Source organism: Salvia hispanica, chromosome 3 (genome assembly GCF_029641045.1).
Source record: "Salvia hispanica isolate PSC_SH4W2 chromosome 3, Shi_PSC_v1, whole genome shotgun sequence".
NCBI classification, from domain to species: domain Eukaryota; kingdom Viridiplantae; phylum Streptophyta; class Magnoliopsida; order Lamiales; family Lamiaceae; genus Salvia; species Salvia hispanica.
The window spans coordinates 26856784-26874035 of NC_142694.1; the positions used below are offsets into that span (position 1 = coordinate 26856784).

A 17252-nucleotide genomic window follows, 5' to 3' on the forward strand; every position below is an offset into this window, starting at 1 on the left:
TCCATTTACAATATCTTTTTCATATATGATATTTATTTTCTTGCATGGTAAGTTAGGGTATTTATTTTCTTGCATGACAAGCTAGGATCCTAGAATTATAAATACAACATCTCTTAATTATCATTTAATCTTGCAACAAATCCTAACTAAACAAACCGTCTCCCTCTGCTCGATGAATTTCCCACGACGGAGAAAATTACCTCGCCGATCACTGATCTTCGAACACTGATCACTCGATAGGGTCATACTCGTATCATAAATGGCCAAAAGTTTAACTAACTATTTTGTCTCAATTCCAACTCCTTGTAAATTATTAATAATAGATTGCTGCAATTAATAATACAGTATGCAGTGGCGGAACCAGAAATTTAAGTAAGCCGGGGCTGAATTTTTTATAAAAATAATACTCCCTTTGTTCCTAAATAGATAATATTGAAACATACATATTATAATGCACAATAGGTACTAAAGTAAGAAAAAGATATAAAGAAAAAGTGATTGAAATATTGTCAGTGGAGAATGAAACTCACCTTATTATAGAAAAAAAAAATCCATAACTAGAATCGGCCTATTTCAAGAATGATAAATATGGTCTATTTTTTTTAAAAAATCCTTAACTAGAATCAGCTTATTTCAATAATGACAAATATGATCTACTCTTAAAAAACAAAGGAATAATATTTAATTTAATATGTAATAATTTTACAATCTTTTATCCCAATTCTCAAATTCACACCATCATAAATCACTAAATACAACTCAAGTTTCGAACTATCTCATTTCAAAATCAATATATTAAATTATAATCTATAAATTTGAATTCACTATCATAATTTTTAAATGTGCAATTTTAATTGAATAAATAAATATAGTATTGAGCCTCGTCTAAATAATAAAAACTAAATTTAACTAGAAATATTAGCAAATGTTTAATTAAATTTTACCGTCTCTAAGTGATTGATCATAATTACTTTTAAAAGTGCATAGTATTTAGCATAAACGATTGATCATCTAATTAATTTTAAAAAGTGCATATTTAGACATATTTAATTTTCTGATTTCAGTGTTACTTATATGAAATTCTAAGCATTAAGTTGTTAAATTCTATGAAAATTTTATCCCAAATTAGAATATTTTTCAATTTGTTGTACTCTTAATGTTCATTGTTTGATCACCTTGTTTATACTAATTATTATCTATTCTGATCATTTTTTCCAGTGAAATACTGAGTACAAATAAATTAGCCTCTGAACATAGAAATGCGTGCTAGAATCTACTTTCATAGCCTTTTATCAATTTTCCCTACCTTCTTTTTTAATATTCCAGTCACATCCCCTGTCTTCTTCCAAAATACACATTTCTTTCCAGAAACCAGACTCGAACTATTTGGGGGTGGGGCGGCCACGGCGGAGTTATAGGATCCGGCGCCGGCAAGCCCCCGCTGGCCGGGGCTTGGCCTACGCTGGCTCCGCCGCTGACAGTATGAGTTATGAATTTTGTACTAGAGCTGACATATTTGACGTGGATCCTTGTAATTAAAGATCAATTTCCCAAGGATTTACCCAATTGTGATGTTTGATCTAGGTATTTTTTTTTTGTGAGAATTGATTTTCTATTTTATCAATAAAAACAACCCAACAAGAAATAAGGAAACTAAGATGAACGAAGAAGGAAATAACATTGGATAGGATGGAAATTGGGATACATAGTCATTGATGAAGCAAGCTTAAGCACTTACAACATAGCCAACAATGTATTCATGGCTAGATCTTCAAGGAAACCACAAACCTCGAAGCATACCTCTACTTGATCCATGCTTGAACTAGCAATTGATGGAAATCAATTGAACTAGCAATTGATGGGAGAAGCAACCTAGAAAACTAGGAATTGGATATGAAACCCTCTTCAAGAGGAACAAATCTCTCAATCATCTAATTTCAAGTCTAACTATGAAAAATGAGGAAAAATACTATTTAAAGCTTGGGTGGCCCGTTGGGCCAGAATGGGGTCCGAAAATGACACCGGCCGCGTGGAACTTGTCTGCACTGCGCGCCTTTCATAAAACGGCCATAACTCCCTCCACCGGACTCCGATTGGGGCGTGCAAGGTACTCACGCGAAGCTCTTTCGAAGACGAAGATATTGGTAGTAATTTCAGAGCTTTTGGACTTCATATCAATAGTTAGAATACTGATTGAATCCAGCTGCAGGTACAAGCTTAGATGCACGGCTTCCATGATCATATCAATATTCCTTAGAGCATCCACAATGGATGCCCTAGTGAGAGCTCTATTGGTTGCCACATCGGCATGTCCCTTCTTTCTGCAATGGCGGGGCTCTATCAATTAAACTCAATTAAAAATTATTTTTTTAATTTTATTTTTAATTACTAAAATACCAAAATATATTATAGTAAACACCAAAAATGCAAAAAAAAAAAAAAACTACATTACTTAATTAAAAAAAATCTACATTACTTAATTAAAAAAAAACTACAATATCATATTTCGCTAGAAAAAAAATACATTACTAAACATCGGCATATTGTCGTCGACACCATGGGGGTTTGGGAATAGACCCAGATCCATTCTTCAAAGTGTGAACATGAGAAAAGAGAAGATAAAGTGGGTAGAGTAGAGAGTATTGGTGTGTGAAGAGTGAATTTGGTTTAATTAGGGTTTAAAGAGTTAAAAAAGAAAAATTAAAATGCGAAAACTGAAGAGATCGGGCTCGGGCGTGGGGCTGCAATGGATGCCCGATCGGGCGCGAGATCGGGACGACCGATCTTTTGGTCACGCGGCTCGGCTCGGGCGCTTGCAGTGGATGCCCGAACCCGATCTCGGGCGATCGGGCGTGAGATCGGACATCCACTGTGGATGCTCTTAATATTAAGACCTTAAACACTACTCTGTTCACAAACTCCTGAACAGTTTTACACTATTCAATCATTTTTAATTTTTTAATTTTTTATTTATCAATTTCAATTAAATTAATTTAAGAACAAATAAAAATATTAAAATTTCACTAAAAGACCAAAACATATATCATTGAACAAATAAAAAGTTACATTATCAAAAAATATTACATTATCTCACCATGACATCGCCCCAGATTCAATGGTATTACTCAACCACCTAAATATGAGACCACTAGAGCTTAAATATGATATTGCTTGAACATTGGCTTCAATATTTTTATATCTAAGTTGGTTGAATATTTGGTGTATATAGAATGGAAAAGATGGTGATTTACTACCCCGGTGAAGAAAAAATTTAATGGTACTGCATAAATAAGAAACAATTTCATGGTACTGCATAAATGTTTACTAATGAAGCTAGATTTCAGCTAAATCCTTGCAAGTTCACTTTTTCTTCTTTCTTCTTTTGTCTTTCTTCTTTTCTATCTTCATTATGTGGTTTTTATTTTTAATATACACAGAAAGCATGTCTCAAGTTCATCTGAAATAATATTGTACTCAAAGCATGTCTCAAGCCCTTACTTCTTGTATACATATACATAATTTTGTTTTGATTTACATGAGTTTTAAATGGTGGATGATCTCGTCGGGGATGATGTCGTCGGATTTAGGAGATGTTGGTGATGTGGGCAAACTAAGAAATATTTTATTTTCATGCTTTTCAACTTGTACCAATTTTATCCATATTTATATGTCTTCTTTATTTATTATAGAATTTCTCTATTCCATACGCATCTAAATTTTCTCTCTAAAAATCTAGATATTTCAATACCTAATTCTAGATTACTCCACGTTATATCTAGAACATACTTATAATGTTTGGCGGGACTTACATGGAAGTATGGGGGTGCACTGGAACCCCAATAATTTGATATTCAACTTTATATAATATTTATACTCCATCTAATATAACGGTGCCTAGTATAGTTGGTTTCCACATCAAGCTTATATCCTTGTGATTTGGGGTCCCCAACTACAGATAAATACTTTTCTCTCATTTTTAAAATTCACATATTGTGGATTTTTAATTTTCCCATACCGACTCGACTTATTTTAACACAAGAAATACCCGCAAGTGTACGAGATTAGTGTAGCAATTAGCAAGGAAGAGTATCGTATCCCACATTTCTAAAATTCACATTTTATGGATTTTCAATTTTCTCATACTGACTGAACTTATTTTAACACAAGGAATACCTGCAAGTGTGCGGGGCTAGTGTAGCAATTAGCAAACAAGAGTATCGTATCCCACAAAGACAAAATCGTATCAACTTAAGTACCACGAACAAACAATCGAAAATGATTTGGTTTTGTTCTAACACTAGTAAAAACATATAATAAGTATAAGGAATCAAAAGTAACAAAAGAGAATTTAACACAAGAGAAAAGTATCTGATAAGGCTAATTTCATGCATCGGTTATGTGATGAAAAGTCACATTTTTACTGGGTCTAACACAAGTTTTAAGCCAGGTGTGTGAAGGAATCGCTAAGTCCAGGAAAAGCTGAGGGTAACGAAGACTATTCACACCCTGCTGGACCCACTTCCACGCCTATATAAAGAGGAGCATGCAGCACACGAAACATACATGATTTTGCTCTCAGCTCACACACTCACACACACTTGGGAAAATGGGGATTCTGGGGTAGTTAGAGGTTTTTCTTCGGGAGAAAGTCAGTGGTAACACCGTCCTCACGAAGGGCGAAGATACAATTATTTACATTCAGTTTTTGTGCTGTTATTCCGTCGAACTTCAACGTTTCTGAAGTCAATTGGTTGTTGCTACATACTGTTATCTATGCATTTAGTTTACGTCATGATGGTGTTTATTTTGTGTTGATTCACGTTGATTCTGTGTTTTTGAGGTTTTATTTCAGAAGTTGAATGTTATTCTCTGTTTTAGATGTTTCTGTGCTTGATCTGGGAAATAGGTTGTGAATCTGTGCTGTTGTTTGTGATCTGTGGTTGATCGGCGAATCTGTAGCTATGGGTATAATTTTGGACGGAGTTTGTTTCGGATGCTTGGATCCGGAGTGGATTTAGCATCCGAAGTGTGGATCTGAACAGGGGAAACCAAGTAGTGCATGGATTTTGAACTTTCTGCTTTCTTTTTACTTTACTTCGTCTAGTAGCTATAGATCTGCTTTAGTTTTAATTGTTCTTCGATTTTGTTGCTTAAATTTATGTTGCTTCGTTCGAATTACGTTCTCACTCTGTTTTACTGGATGTTTCATGCCAATTGTTGGAGAAGATGATGTCGCTGTTAGTTAGTACTTTAGTAAGTTATTTCCCAACATTTCATCCGTATTTCACCTTTTCAGTAAATGGTCCCCATCGTCAGTTGCCTTCTCAGGTCTAGGTAAATTTAGGAAGTAGTTCTTTCGATCCAGTTGTTAGAATAGCATATCTCAATTACCAAGTCTAGTTAATTTCCTCAACCCAAATTGCGTGGCAGCAGCCAACCCAAAAATAGTTCCCGAGTCTTTGAACGCGTTTCTTTGCGCATTCATCTCTGTGGGATCGATCCCTACTTCCCTGTGCTAATTTTAGTATACGTGGTTGAGGGTTTTGAAGAGGTATTCTGTGTGTCCGACGACCGAGATCTTCCAACGATCCGTGAGTTCCTAGACCCTGTGATCTAGTGGATTCGCTGGACCCAGGAGGCTTGATATTCCTTACTGTACACAGTCTAGTCCAGAGTCACACACACATCACTTCAGTATCACAAAGAGAAAAGTAGAGTCTTGGATCCAACTACAATGGAAACGTTGTGCAATTAATCCAACAACTTCGATTATCCATTTAGGATTACTAAGAAAGTAGCTATCTAGGTTGAGCCATCTCTCGAGTGCACTCATCACGTTGATTAACCTTTAATATTGAAGTCTCCTTCTAATATGTATAGATTAACTCCAAAGAACAAAGGACCCAAGCCCTCACAAAAGATCTCCTCTCTCGAGTGCAGATTATCTAAGTGATGTTCATTCTTTTATCATCCCTAGAAAGGTATCTCTCGATTACTACTATCTAGGTAAACAAACTCAATTAGTAGCTAAACAATTGAATTAATATAGCACAAGAATGAACAAAGAAACCACAAGAGCTAAGCAATCTAAAGAAGTTAATGAATTAATCGCAAACGTCTATTGTAGTTTTTACCAAAACTCCACAATAGGTTTTGCTACTCATGTTATTCATGAAAACCAAAAAAATAAAAGCAAACTAGATACTCCCGTGGAATGATTCTAAGGAATGGAAACTTCAATCTTCCAATTTGTAGTCTTCAATATTCAAATCTCTTTTCCAAAGTGTTCTTGGGAGTGTGTGAGAGTGTGGTAGGCGGTAGGTTGTAGAGTCATGAAATCTAGATCCCCTTTTCTCTTTTTATTATTCAAAAATCGTGTTTCAACAAAATTAATTTGCCAAAACACCACACCCGGTTGAGTCATTTTTCGACCATCTCCTGAAACTTCAACACTGTTTCATTCCTACCCAGTCAGTTGGATTTATAGGGTAAATATCCACCCGGTCGGGTGAAGCTTTCTGAGGTCTCTCTGTTGTCCCTTTGCACCCACAACCTTGTTTTGTCTTCTTTTTTCATCTGTTTTTCCTAACACACTCAACAAACACATAAGTTTCCAAAAGATAGAATAATTGGCTAAACATAGATAATTTCGAGTGATAAACTCGACATTTAGCACCTCAAAACACCAATTACACCGGTTAAAACATGAGTTTGTCACATTACTAGACACAGTTTTCCTCATTGCTACCTCATATAGTTACATTAGAGCATTTTGTGAAATTTCATTTTTTTTTTAAATTCTCCTATTAGTATTTGTTTATTTTTTTTCATTAGTAATTTTATATTATTAACTTTTGTTGCTTTCTCATTTATATATTCTTTATAATCTAAGAATAAAAAATAATTATTTGTTAGGATTGGTATACTGAAAAGCATATTTTGAGCATGTTGCACGGATAGAATTGCTTGTATATAATAACTCTACAATCCACTTTTAACTCAAGGCGAGAAGAAGTAATTTTATCGCGTTGGTGTTTGCTTGTGCATTTATAAGATGTTTCTCTAACATTTAAATGTATAAAAAGCAAATAAGTCTAATTCTTCTACATAGTAGACTGGTCGTGAACGATGTTCACAGAAGGTGACGCAGTCGATTCTTTGTAGAAGAGAAATAGAATTTCACAACCTAAATAGGCTTTGGCTACCTATCGTGAAAGGTTGCAGTGTCAGTCCGCATGTTTCCTTACCTTAGGAAATAAACGACACTGGTGTGGGACACTGGTGTGGTATAGCACTGAAGGATCTAACAGTTGAGATAAGTCTTTCTTGCTATTTACTAAAAGACGAGGTCTCGGTGATTGTTATTTCTTAATCATTGTTGATATAACATTGAGCATACGGTATTGATTATGCACTACTTTGATTTATCAAATGGTGCTGATTTTTCGCAATCCAATAATCCTGATATCTTGGGTAGTGGTGATAATGTCTAGAGGTGCTAGTATTGTTATTGCAATGAATTGTGTGCTGGGTGAGTCCAGTTTGATAATATCCTCAAGAGGTGTTCGAAAAAGGTTTTATTATTCAGAAACTCGGGCGGTTGGAATTAACTCCAGAATAATAAATAAAGATTTAGAACTAGACAACTCTTGGAAAAAGATATTAATTAATTAAAGTCAAATAGCAGACTTAAAGTAATTAATAAATATTTATATCTTAAACACGGGAAATAATAAATTAAAGAGGTAAAGCCCGAATTACTCGTAATTTGGGATTGGACGGGCAATCAATATTATTATACTATAGTGGATGATTATAATATTTTGTTCGGACTTGTATTAAATTGGGGCTCAATTTAATTAGTAAAAGTCCAGCAGGTTTGGTCCAAGTCCAACCTCCATGGATCCTTAATCTGGACCATCATAACTCTATATAAAGGAGACTAAATAGAATACTAATTTAATGAATTTTTATCATTAATTTCGTGCTCTCTCTCTCCAGAGCAGACGGAATTTTCCATTCCCTTCTGGTGGGAATTATGTCTTCTGTTTAGTCAAGTCCTTTTGATTCCAACAAGTTTTGTTCACCCAAAGGTCAGAATCTGAGTTCGGGATACAGATTAGAAGATTCGTGGTTGATTACGAAGAACATCACGTGGAGAAGGCGCAAGCAATCGACGATTCTTTGGAGAATCAGATCGGTAACCCTAGACCGTAGAATATCATGAATTAGGTTTTAATTCCTTTTACATGAATTATTTGTGTTCTTGAATGCAATTTGATTGTTTAACATGTAGATAATTAATCTCATAATCGGTCAAATAGATCTGTAGATTTGATTTATTTGTTTATGCATGTCTTTCGCTGTGCAAGGGGCACCAAACCCCAACATTATTTAGCTCCATAAATATTATATCATACTCCTATATAATAATAGTAAATTTATTTTAAAGTTATATTTTTATTTTAAAAAATTATTACTGTATTTAATTATTTCGACACAGACCCTATTAATGTATTTATGTTTAACTTATACTCCATCTGTTCCACAAGAATATGCATTCTTTCATTTTTAGTCCGATCCTGCAAGAATATGCATTTTTTAATTTTGAAAAGTCTTTTCTCTCTAATGAGGTGAGATTTAATTTCCACTAACAATACTTTAGTTAGTTTTTCTCTCTACCTCTCTCTTACCTTATCAATTTTACGTTAAAACTCGTGTCGAACCCAAAGTGCATATTCTTTGGGGATGAAGGAAGTATCCGCATCCCTGTCTCTTATCCGTCTCTTAACCGTCTAATCTCTTCACTATTCATGAGCCCCACTGTACTTTTCACCTCATCTCTTAACTAAGAGACAACACCTGCATCCCTCCATCTCTTAATCATCTCATCCCTTAACTATTCATTCAATTTCATTTTTTATTTTTATTTCCAACAAATTCAATTAATATTTCATTAAAATATTAAATTAATACTAATAATTCATTAAATCATTAAAACCCACAAAAATTACAACATCCGAAAATACGAAAAATACATAATTGAAATCCTATGAAGTATTTTTTATTTTAATTTTAATTTTTTAATTTTCAATTTTATTACAATATTGAAAAATACAAAAATTAAAAATTACAATATTTTAATTTAATTTATTTTTGAATTTTTCTGATTTAAAAAAAGAACAAAAAAAAATATTTTAAACGGATATAAACGACGCCCACTCTCAGGCCGGCAAGTGAGCGTCACGCACGAACCGGAGCACGCCACGTCGCCAAGGCGCGGGGCGAGCTGTCTCGAGGCCGGCCTCTTCCGCGCGCGACACGCTTCGAGATGTCCCGTCTCGTCGAGACGAGATGGAGGCCGCATCGCCGTCTCGATGCGGTCTCGTCTCGAAGAGACGAGATAGAGCCCGCATCGAGACGCGATGCGGATGCTCTTAATCTCTCAAATTATTTATTGTATCGTAAAGGGAGGCTAAGGCCATCCACAACGCTATCTCTTATCAATCTTTTAACCCCCTCATTTCTTTACTATTCATGGGTCCCACTGTACTTTTCACTTCATCTCTTAACTAAGAGACAACACCTATATCCCTCCATCTCTTAACCATCTCATCTCTTAACTATTCATTCAATTTCATTTTTTATTTTTATTTTCAACAAATCCAATTAATAAAAAACATACTTCATTAAATAAAATAAAATTACAATTTAAAATCCTAAAAATATAAAAAACACATAACTTAAAATCCTAAAAATATAAAAAAGACATAATTAAAATCCTAAAAAAATAAAAGAGAGTGAAATGGAGAATGAAAGAGAGTAGTGTGTAAATATAGAATAAGAAAAATTAAAAAAATAAAAAAGTTGTTGTTCAAAAAACAGTAATATTATCGTTACTTTAAAAAAATATTTTTAATTTTTTTTTAAAATCGAATTTTAAAAAAAATAATTATGACGTTATAATTACGACGTCCACTTGCGGGCCGGCGAGTGAGCGTCACGTCTAGCGCCAGCGCTCGCCACGTGGCGCTGGCGCGTGACGAGCTGTCTCGCGGCTCGCCTCTTCCGCGCGAGACCCGCGACGGGATGGGGATGAGACGACGCCCACAGCGCCGTCTCACTGTGATCTTGTCTCTCCGAGATGAGATGGAGACGCCACGCGACGCGCTGTGGGTGTCCTAATAATACTACTATGTGATTATCAATAATACTACTACAAAATAAAACTAAGTAGATTTAATTAAAGAATGGTACATTTGCCCAAAGGCACAAATCCTCAAACAAATAGACCATATGAATTGGAAGGTTCTTCTCTCCATTTATTTTGCCGGCGTTAATTAGTGCTAGACTTGTCTCCTTCAAAATGAGGCTGCTACAAATTTTCGTATATGTAGGAGTAATAAATTTGGAACAACAGTATTGAGTCAGATTTCATACTCTATTAAAATAATAAATGTTGATTAAGTCAATTAAAAGCAATCTTTGAATCTTTCGGCCTTGTGTGGCATTTCTAAAACCAAACATCGCGCAATTGTCTCTCTTTCCCTTCTCTTGTTTCGATTTCTGTATCCTTAAATCTTTATTTCTGAAAATTTACTGATTCTTGGCGGCGGGTGTCTATGAACTAGAACTGAAAGGGCCAAGAGGGAGAAAGCGATGGGGAGTCCAGTGAAGTTTGAGGGTGTAAGCGAGGATTTGCAGAAGATTCTGGATGCTGAAATGGACCAAGTGGGCCCCAGGAGGCGAGCTCGTGAGGCCTTCAAGGACATTCAACTCTCAATCGATCACATCTTGTTCAAGGTATTTGGGAATTGAAACTTGTGCTTTATGTAAGCTTGGATACGAAAGAGCTGGGATTAGCTTGTTTCAGTGGTTTATGGTGAATAAAAAGATTTGATCTTGAAAGTTGAAATCTTTGATTTGAGTTTTTGGTGACATCTGAAGGGAAATCGAGGTTTCTTTTTAGTTTAAAGCGATATGCTTATTGTGATGTTCTTATGGTAGCATAGCCCTGTTTGTATAGTTGGTGGTGGATTTCATTTGTCAATGAAATCTCAATAATTTAAGATTTTCAATCTAATAATTTAACTAGTAGTTTATGTAGTTTAATTGATACTAATTGAGAAAATGAGGTATGTAGTTGTGCAACATTATAAACTGGATAACTAGAGTTGATAAGTAAGAAGAGATGTGTGTGAAAATCTCTGAATATTGATGATTTATTGTTCCACGTTCTGGTAAGAAGTACCCCTTTTGCCTTTTGGCTAAAATCAAGTGTATCAGATAAGAAACAGATGAAACTTCAAGAAGTTAACGTACCTAAAAGGTGGTACGGTGAAACTGAATAAGATCGAAAAAACTAGAACTAGGTATATTAAATGGACGGAGTCATTCTATTTTTTGGTGTAGATAATCTGTCATGCATTCATATTGGCATTAGGTTTTGATACAGAAACTTCTCCTGTGTTCTGAATGTTTGTCTCTGTATTTATTGCTTTACATCTCTTCCAGATGCCTCAGGAAGGATTGAAGACAAAAGAGGTACTTCATTTCATGTTTCTCGCCTTTTTAGTTGAAATGCTACTAAACGAGGTCTCTAACCTCTTGGTCTATGTATCTCCCATTTACACATTTTCTACAGTCCTGTAGTGGAGAACTGCTTTTCTATTTCTAAATTACTCCATGTACTTTCGAAAAACTGTCTTCATGATGTCATATTTAATTAGGAACATGTTTTGAATTCATTTTCTTCCAATATGAAAATATCTCATCACAAAATTTAACTACTGCATCTTCATTTTTGTTCCTTTCTATCAGAACATAAATGCAATGCCAAATCTCATTGTTTTGAATTGGTTTCTTTTCCTTACTAGCAATCAGTGTACAATCCATCTTCTGTTGCACCATGACTCCGGCTGTCGACATTTACAATATATAAACTTTTGTAACAAACATTACCTATACAGTTAAAAAATTTCATTTCAATCTTTTCTTAAGAAGATGAAGAACTTTCTGTTTAGGAGTGCTATGTATTGCTATTGTACTCATTTAATTTTCAAAACTTTCTGATATTGATATCAAAGTACTTATCTAGACTCTTTTCAGTCATACGAAGTTAATTCCAGAGGGTTAGAAATCTACTCGAAAAGTTGGCTTCCAGATAGTGGTTCCCCCAAAGCTGTTATTTGTTTCTGCCATGGTTACGGGGATACCTGCACATTTTTCTTGGAAGGCATGTCTGGCTCATAAGATTGGTTATAGTCTATGAATTGAAATTGAGCATATCGAGACTAAGTGATTCCATGCTATGTCTGTAGGAATTGCCAGAAAGTTTACATCTTCTGGTTATGGGGTTTTTGCCATGGATTACCCTGGATTTGGTCTATCAGAAGGTCTGCATGGCTACATCGAGAACTTTGATATACTAGTTGAAGACGTCATTGAGCATTACTCAAAGGTGAAAGGTAGGGTATGAGGTGGCCTTAGCACACGTGTTATGCGTAAATTCTGTATGCTTGCTTCTATGTGTGTGAAATTTGATATTATGAGCGTAAGCATGCCTTTCAAAGCTTCTTCTCATAATAGTCGGGTGATGCTCAATGCAGAAGACCCAAATCTCCACAAATTACCGTTTTTTCTGTTCGGACAATCTATGGGGGGAGCAGTAGCACTCAAGGTGCACCTGAAGCAACCCGATGCTTGGAATGGTGCCATTCTTGTTGCGCCAATGTGCAAGGTGCTTTTCCATTCTTGTTTTTGTGATACAAACCCTTGTGATTTACCTGATTTATCGTACCTTCATTCCAGATTGCAGATGATGTGGTTCCGCCTTGGTTAGTGACACAAATTCTTAGTGGAATGGCGAAATTACTTCCGAAACTGAAGCTCGTTCCACAAAAGGATTTGGCTGAGTTGGCATTCAAGGATGAAAGGAAGAGAAAACAGGTCAGTTTTTCCCTCTAAAATGGCTAAGAATAATTCATCATAGATTTATAGACTGTTGACACGTTGTCTTTTAGTTTGCTCGGTCAGAATATGACAAACAGTTTTTATGGTTCGTGAGCTGTGCAGACAGCTTATAACATCGTTTCTTACAAGCATAAACCACGCCTAGGAACAGCCTTGGAGTTGCTGAGGACTACGAATGAGATAGAGCAGAATCTGGAAAAGGTATGCCTATTTCTCGATTCCATGATATGTTTTAGGGATATCTTGTTTCATTATGTTGTATATGATCTAGAGGTTAATACCAGTTAGTAAAGTGCCTAGTGGAAATTGCTAGCTCGATTAACTGTAATAGGCTTTTACGACTAAGGGAAGTAGACGAACAACATATTGCCAAATATTGTGAATCTCTTTGATCAAAGAAGAATGTGCACTCAACACTGTTGTGGTGTGCAGGTATCGTTGCCATTACTGATCTTGCACGGGAAGGAGGACAAAGTAACCGATCCATCAGTGAGTCAGGCTCTGTACGAGAAGGCTAATAGTCGAGACAAGAAACTCAATCTATACACTGATGCCTATCACGCTCTTCTGGAGGGGGAGCCGGATGAGACAATACTTCAAGTATTGGGTGACATCGTTTCTTGGCTTGATCAACATTGCAACTGCTAAGCTGTCATGCCCAGCCCACTTATTTATCATTCACAAGTTTGATTTTAAAGTCCTATGAATTTTTTGTCTTTTAAGCTTGCAGTTCAGAAATAAAATAGGTACAGATAATAATGCCTGATTGTTATTGCATTAGCATCAACTGTAAACTAGATAATTTAAGATGCCATCCATTGTCTCCACATAAATATTTGTACAGGAATGTGATTCTTGAATAAAACTCTGTTTTTGTTAAACTGTGTTGAATTTTATCGCTTCATCTTTGTATCAGTACTTGCATTGTTTTAATATTTTTCGAATTCTTTATTAAGTCCTATACAAATAAACTCTTACATGAAGGAGTCTTTGTATCAGTACTTGCATTGTTTTAATATTTTTCGAATTCTTTATTAAGTCCTATACAAATAAATTTTGAATTCTTTATTAAGTCCTACGCAAATAAACTCTTATATGAATGAGGAAATTACAACTGATGTTAAGAGGGCTCGAACTCGACACCTCATACGTTTCTAAGCTCCTTGCCGCTAGGACAAAGGCTCTGGACGGGTTTTGTCCGCTAGGTTGCATTTGCAATAAGTGCAATTATTGTCTCTTCTTCAGCTTTGTACATTAATTCGATACTTTAATGATAATTTTGATAAATTGAATAATTGCACAAAAATAAAATTGACACTTCAATTTATACACCATTAGTTTTTATTAATATAATTGCATAATGGGATATAATCGATTGCTAACTCATCTCTTAAATTGCTAACTATAACTAATTTAAGACCATAAAATTTTAGAAATCTTGTGGTCTATAATTTGCCATGTGTAATTTCATTTTTTATTTTTTAATATTAAAAACACAATGTCAATATAGTGTATGAAATACATCAACACGAAGACATGACAATGTCAACACAATTTCATATTGACATTGTACAAACATTACATTGACATATTATGTAAGTTGTATTGATATAAAACTGCTTCTTAAAAAATGCAAAAATTCAAGAATTTTTTTTCAATTTTTGACTTTGAAACATATGCATGTAGGATCTTGTTGAAATACTTATAAAATTATCTTTAATTTGGTATATGTCGTGTGGAAAAAATAATTTAAACTGAGATAGTTACATCATAATTAACAACTACTTTGTTGTTAATACTCGGTGTTGAGTGATATTGGCCCTTAATTTAAAAGTTTAATGCCTAATATTTAATTGTAGTTAGCAAGTTAATGGTGAGTTAGCAATATAACACCCCGCATCGCATAATAGTTTAAATTAAGTTGTTACGCAAGTATAATTGATTCAACCCGGTGAAATGAAACTTCTAGGGCAATATAATTCCTCCTAGATTTAAATCATTATTCGTAAAATTATAAATAATTTACATTCTTCTTATAACCAATATATCATTGTATCGCCTAACAACAAGTGATTGTAGTCCAATGGTTAGGATAATTGCCTTCCAAGCAATAGAGCCGGGTTTGACTCTCGGCAAATGCATTTTAACTTAATTTTTAGGTAGGTTTTTGAGAGAATTAATTTTTCAAGTTGGTTTTGGAAAGAATTGTTGATCCCATTCACAAATTTATACTCCCTCCATTAAAAAATTTTTTCCCTGATTTTCCAAAATCTATGAATTCAAAAAGTGCAAGCCTCTAATTTGAAGTTCGCTCAATAAACAAAGAGGGTAATGTTACAATTGTAAAATTTTGAAATTGTAAGTAAAATCTAGTAAAATACTAATAATGAACTTAATAAAATCCAAGTCCATCTAACGACTACAATAAACATGAAAGTTTAGGAACGAGATGGCCTAGAGCTCTTCCGAAGACGTTCTCGCAGCCATAGGCGGCCGGCTTGCCCCCGTCCTTGACAATGTGCAAGTTCTGGACGACGACATCCCTACAAGGCACAACCTGCAATTCAACACCACCGCATCATCTCCGCTTGAAATTCCCACCATCACATTGTAGCTCACGTTGCTAATCTCCACTGCGGAATTACTAGTTGAGAATTGGTTGTCGCCGTAGAATTGGTCGATGATGACCGGATACATCGTGTCGTGGAACCATAATTTTTCGTAATGTATGTTTCTAACATACCCTCTTCCGTCCTGTCATGTCTTGATCCTTGCACCGTTGGTTTTGTTTCTAAAAAGGACGTTGCTCACTGTAATATCCTCGACTATGGCTTCTGCTCCATTGTTGCCTAAGCTTCCGATGCTTATCCCATGTCCTGGTCCACAAACGATGCTGTCAATCTTTGCATTCGATGTCCCATTAATTATTGCAATGCAATCGTCTGCTGTCCCAATATTGCAACATGTTATATGAACATTTGTACGGTATTGAAGAAGCATTCCATCAGTGTTGGACTGTCTCTGGGAGCTTCTACGATGAGGCTAGAGACGGAAAGTGACTCTATTCCATTGAGGACGAGATGCTTCGAAGGGCTGTCCATAAAATTCAGACCACCATCTATGGTGACATTATTTGAGTTCGAGATCTCCATAATCTTTGGTTTGTACAAGTTTGTATTCTGCCACCAATGATGGCCTTGTCCGTCGATGATGTCTTGGCCGTTTAGCGTGTGGCCGTCACTCGGTGAAAGTAGAGCAACTGGTGACAGACATTGCCATCACATCTCCACGAGTAAAGAATAGTAGGCACCACGAGATTCCCATCTATCTTAACGGTGATAGAGCTCGAATTACAAGGGCCCATGAAGCGCAACGGTTGGATCAAGAATGTCTTCCCTGAAGGAACTTCAATGGTTGGAGACGACAATGATGCGCATGTTGCTTCCCATGCTTTCGCAAACGCCCGTGTATCACCAGCTTGTCCATTGCCGATTGCTCCATAATCAACAACGTTGAAGAATGGTGTTGACACTGTTAAGATTGGATAACAAACAAGAAAAAAAACAAGCTAAAAAAGTTCAAAGAGTTTCTCATAGTTTGAGTTGTTTTTTCAAGTATCAGGAAGAAGAAGAATATTTCATACATTTAATAAAATTTGAAAATAGCACGACTTCACAAGTTTTAAATTTAAAAGTGACACGGGGTTATAATCATTAATCAACTACATGTTTATAGCTGTGCTATTATTTCTTTATTCTAATCTATTTTATTTTAATTTTGGGTGGGAGTTGTAGGATAATTTATATGCTCTTAGTATAATAAAACTTGAAAATAACACGAGTTTAATTTGAAAATGGCACGGGTTTATAATCATTAATCAACACGATATTTATACTTGGGCTATTATTTCTTTATTGGGCTAATCTATTTTATTTAGTTTTTGGTGAGAGTTGTAGGATAAATTTTGAAAATAGCACGAGTTATAATTTGAAAATGACATGGATTTATAATCATTAATCAGCAACATAATTATATTTGGGCTGTTATTTCTTTATTGGGAAAATCTATTTTTATTTAAATTTTGGGTATTGTAGGATAAAATTTGAAACTAGCACGAGTTTTAATCTGAAAATGGCACGAGTTATATTCATTAATTGAGATGAAATTAGTATTTCATTCAAATTGTTAATTGAGACACCGAATATATCATGGTAAGTGAAGTAATGATGAGAAAGTAAATAAATGTAGCAAGCTAGTAGACATGGGGAGTCTCCATGGCG

General features: G+C 35.1%; 1 protein-coding gene and 1 pseudogene across 1 annotated transcript; one reads left to right on the forward strand and one right to left on the reverse strand.

The window, feature by feature from the left end:
• The first annotated feature begins 10457 nt into the window (after window positions 1–10457).
• Window positions 10458–13853, forward strand: LOC125210913 (caffeoylshikimate esterase-like). The gene is made up of 9 exons (XM_089066899.1): window positions 10458–10536; window positions 10632–10803; window positions 11515–11544; window positions 12109–12235; window positions 12321–12467; window positions 12609–12739; window positions 12811–12948; window positions 13075–13173; window positions 13405–13853. The coding sequence occupies exons 2-9, from the start codon at window positions 10660–10662 to the stop codon at window positions 13618–13620; spliced, it is 1032 nt and encodes a 343-aa protein (XP_088923025.1). The 5' UTR covers window positions 10458–10536; window positions 10632–10659; the 3' UTR covers window positions 13621–13853.
• Window positions 13854–15391: 1538 nt separating this feature from the next.
• On the reverse strand, window positions 15392–17248 carry LOC148930468 (putative polygalacturonase At3g15720 pseudogene; annotated as a pseudogene).
• Window positions 17249–17252: the final 4 nt, after the last annotated feature.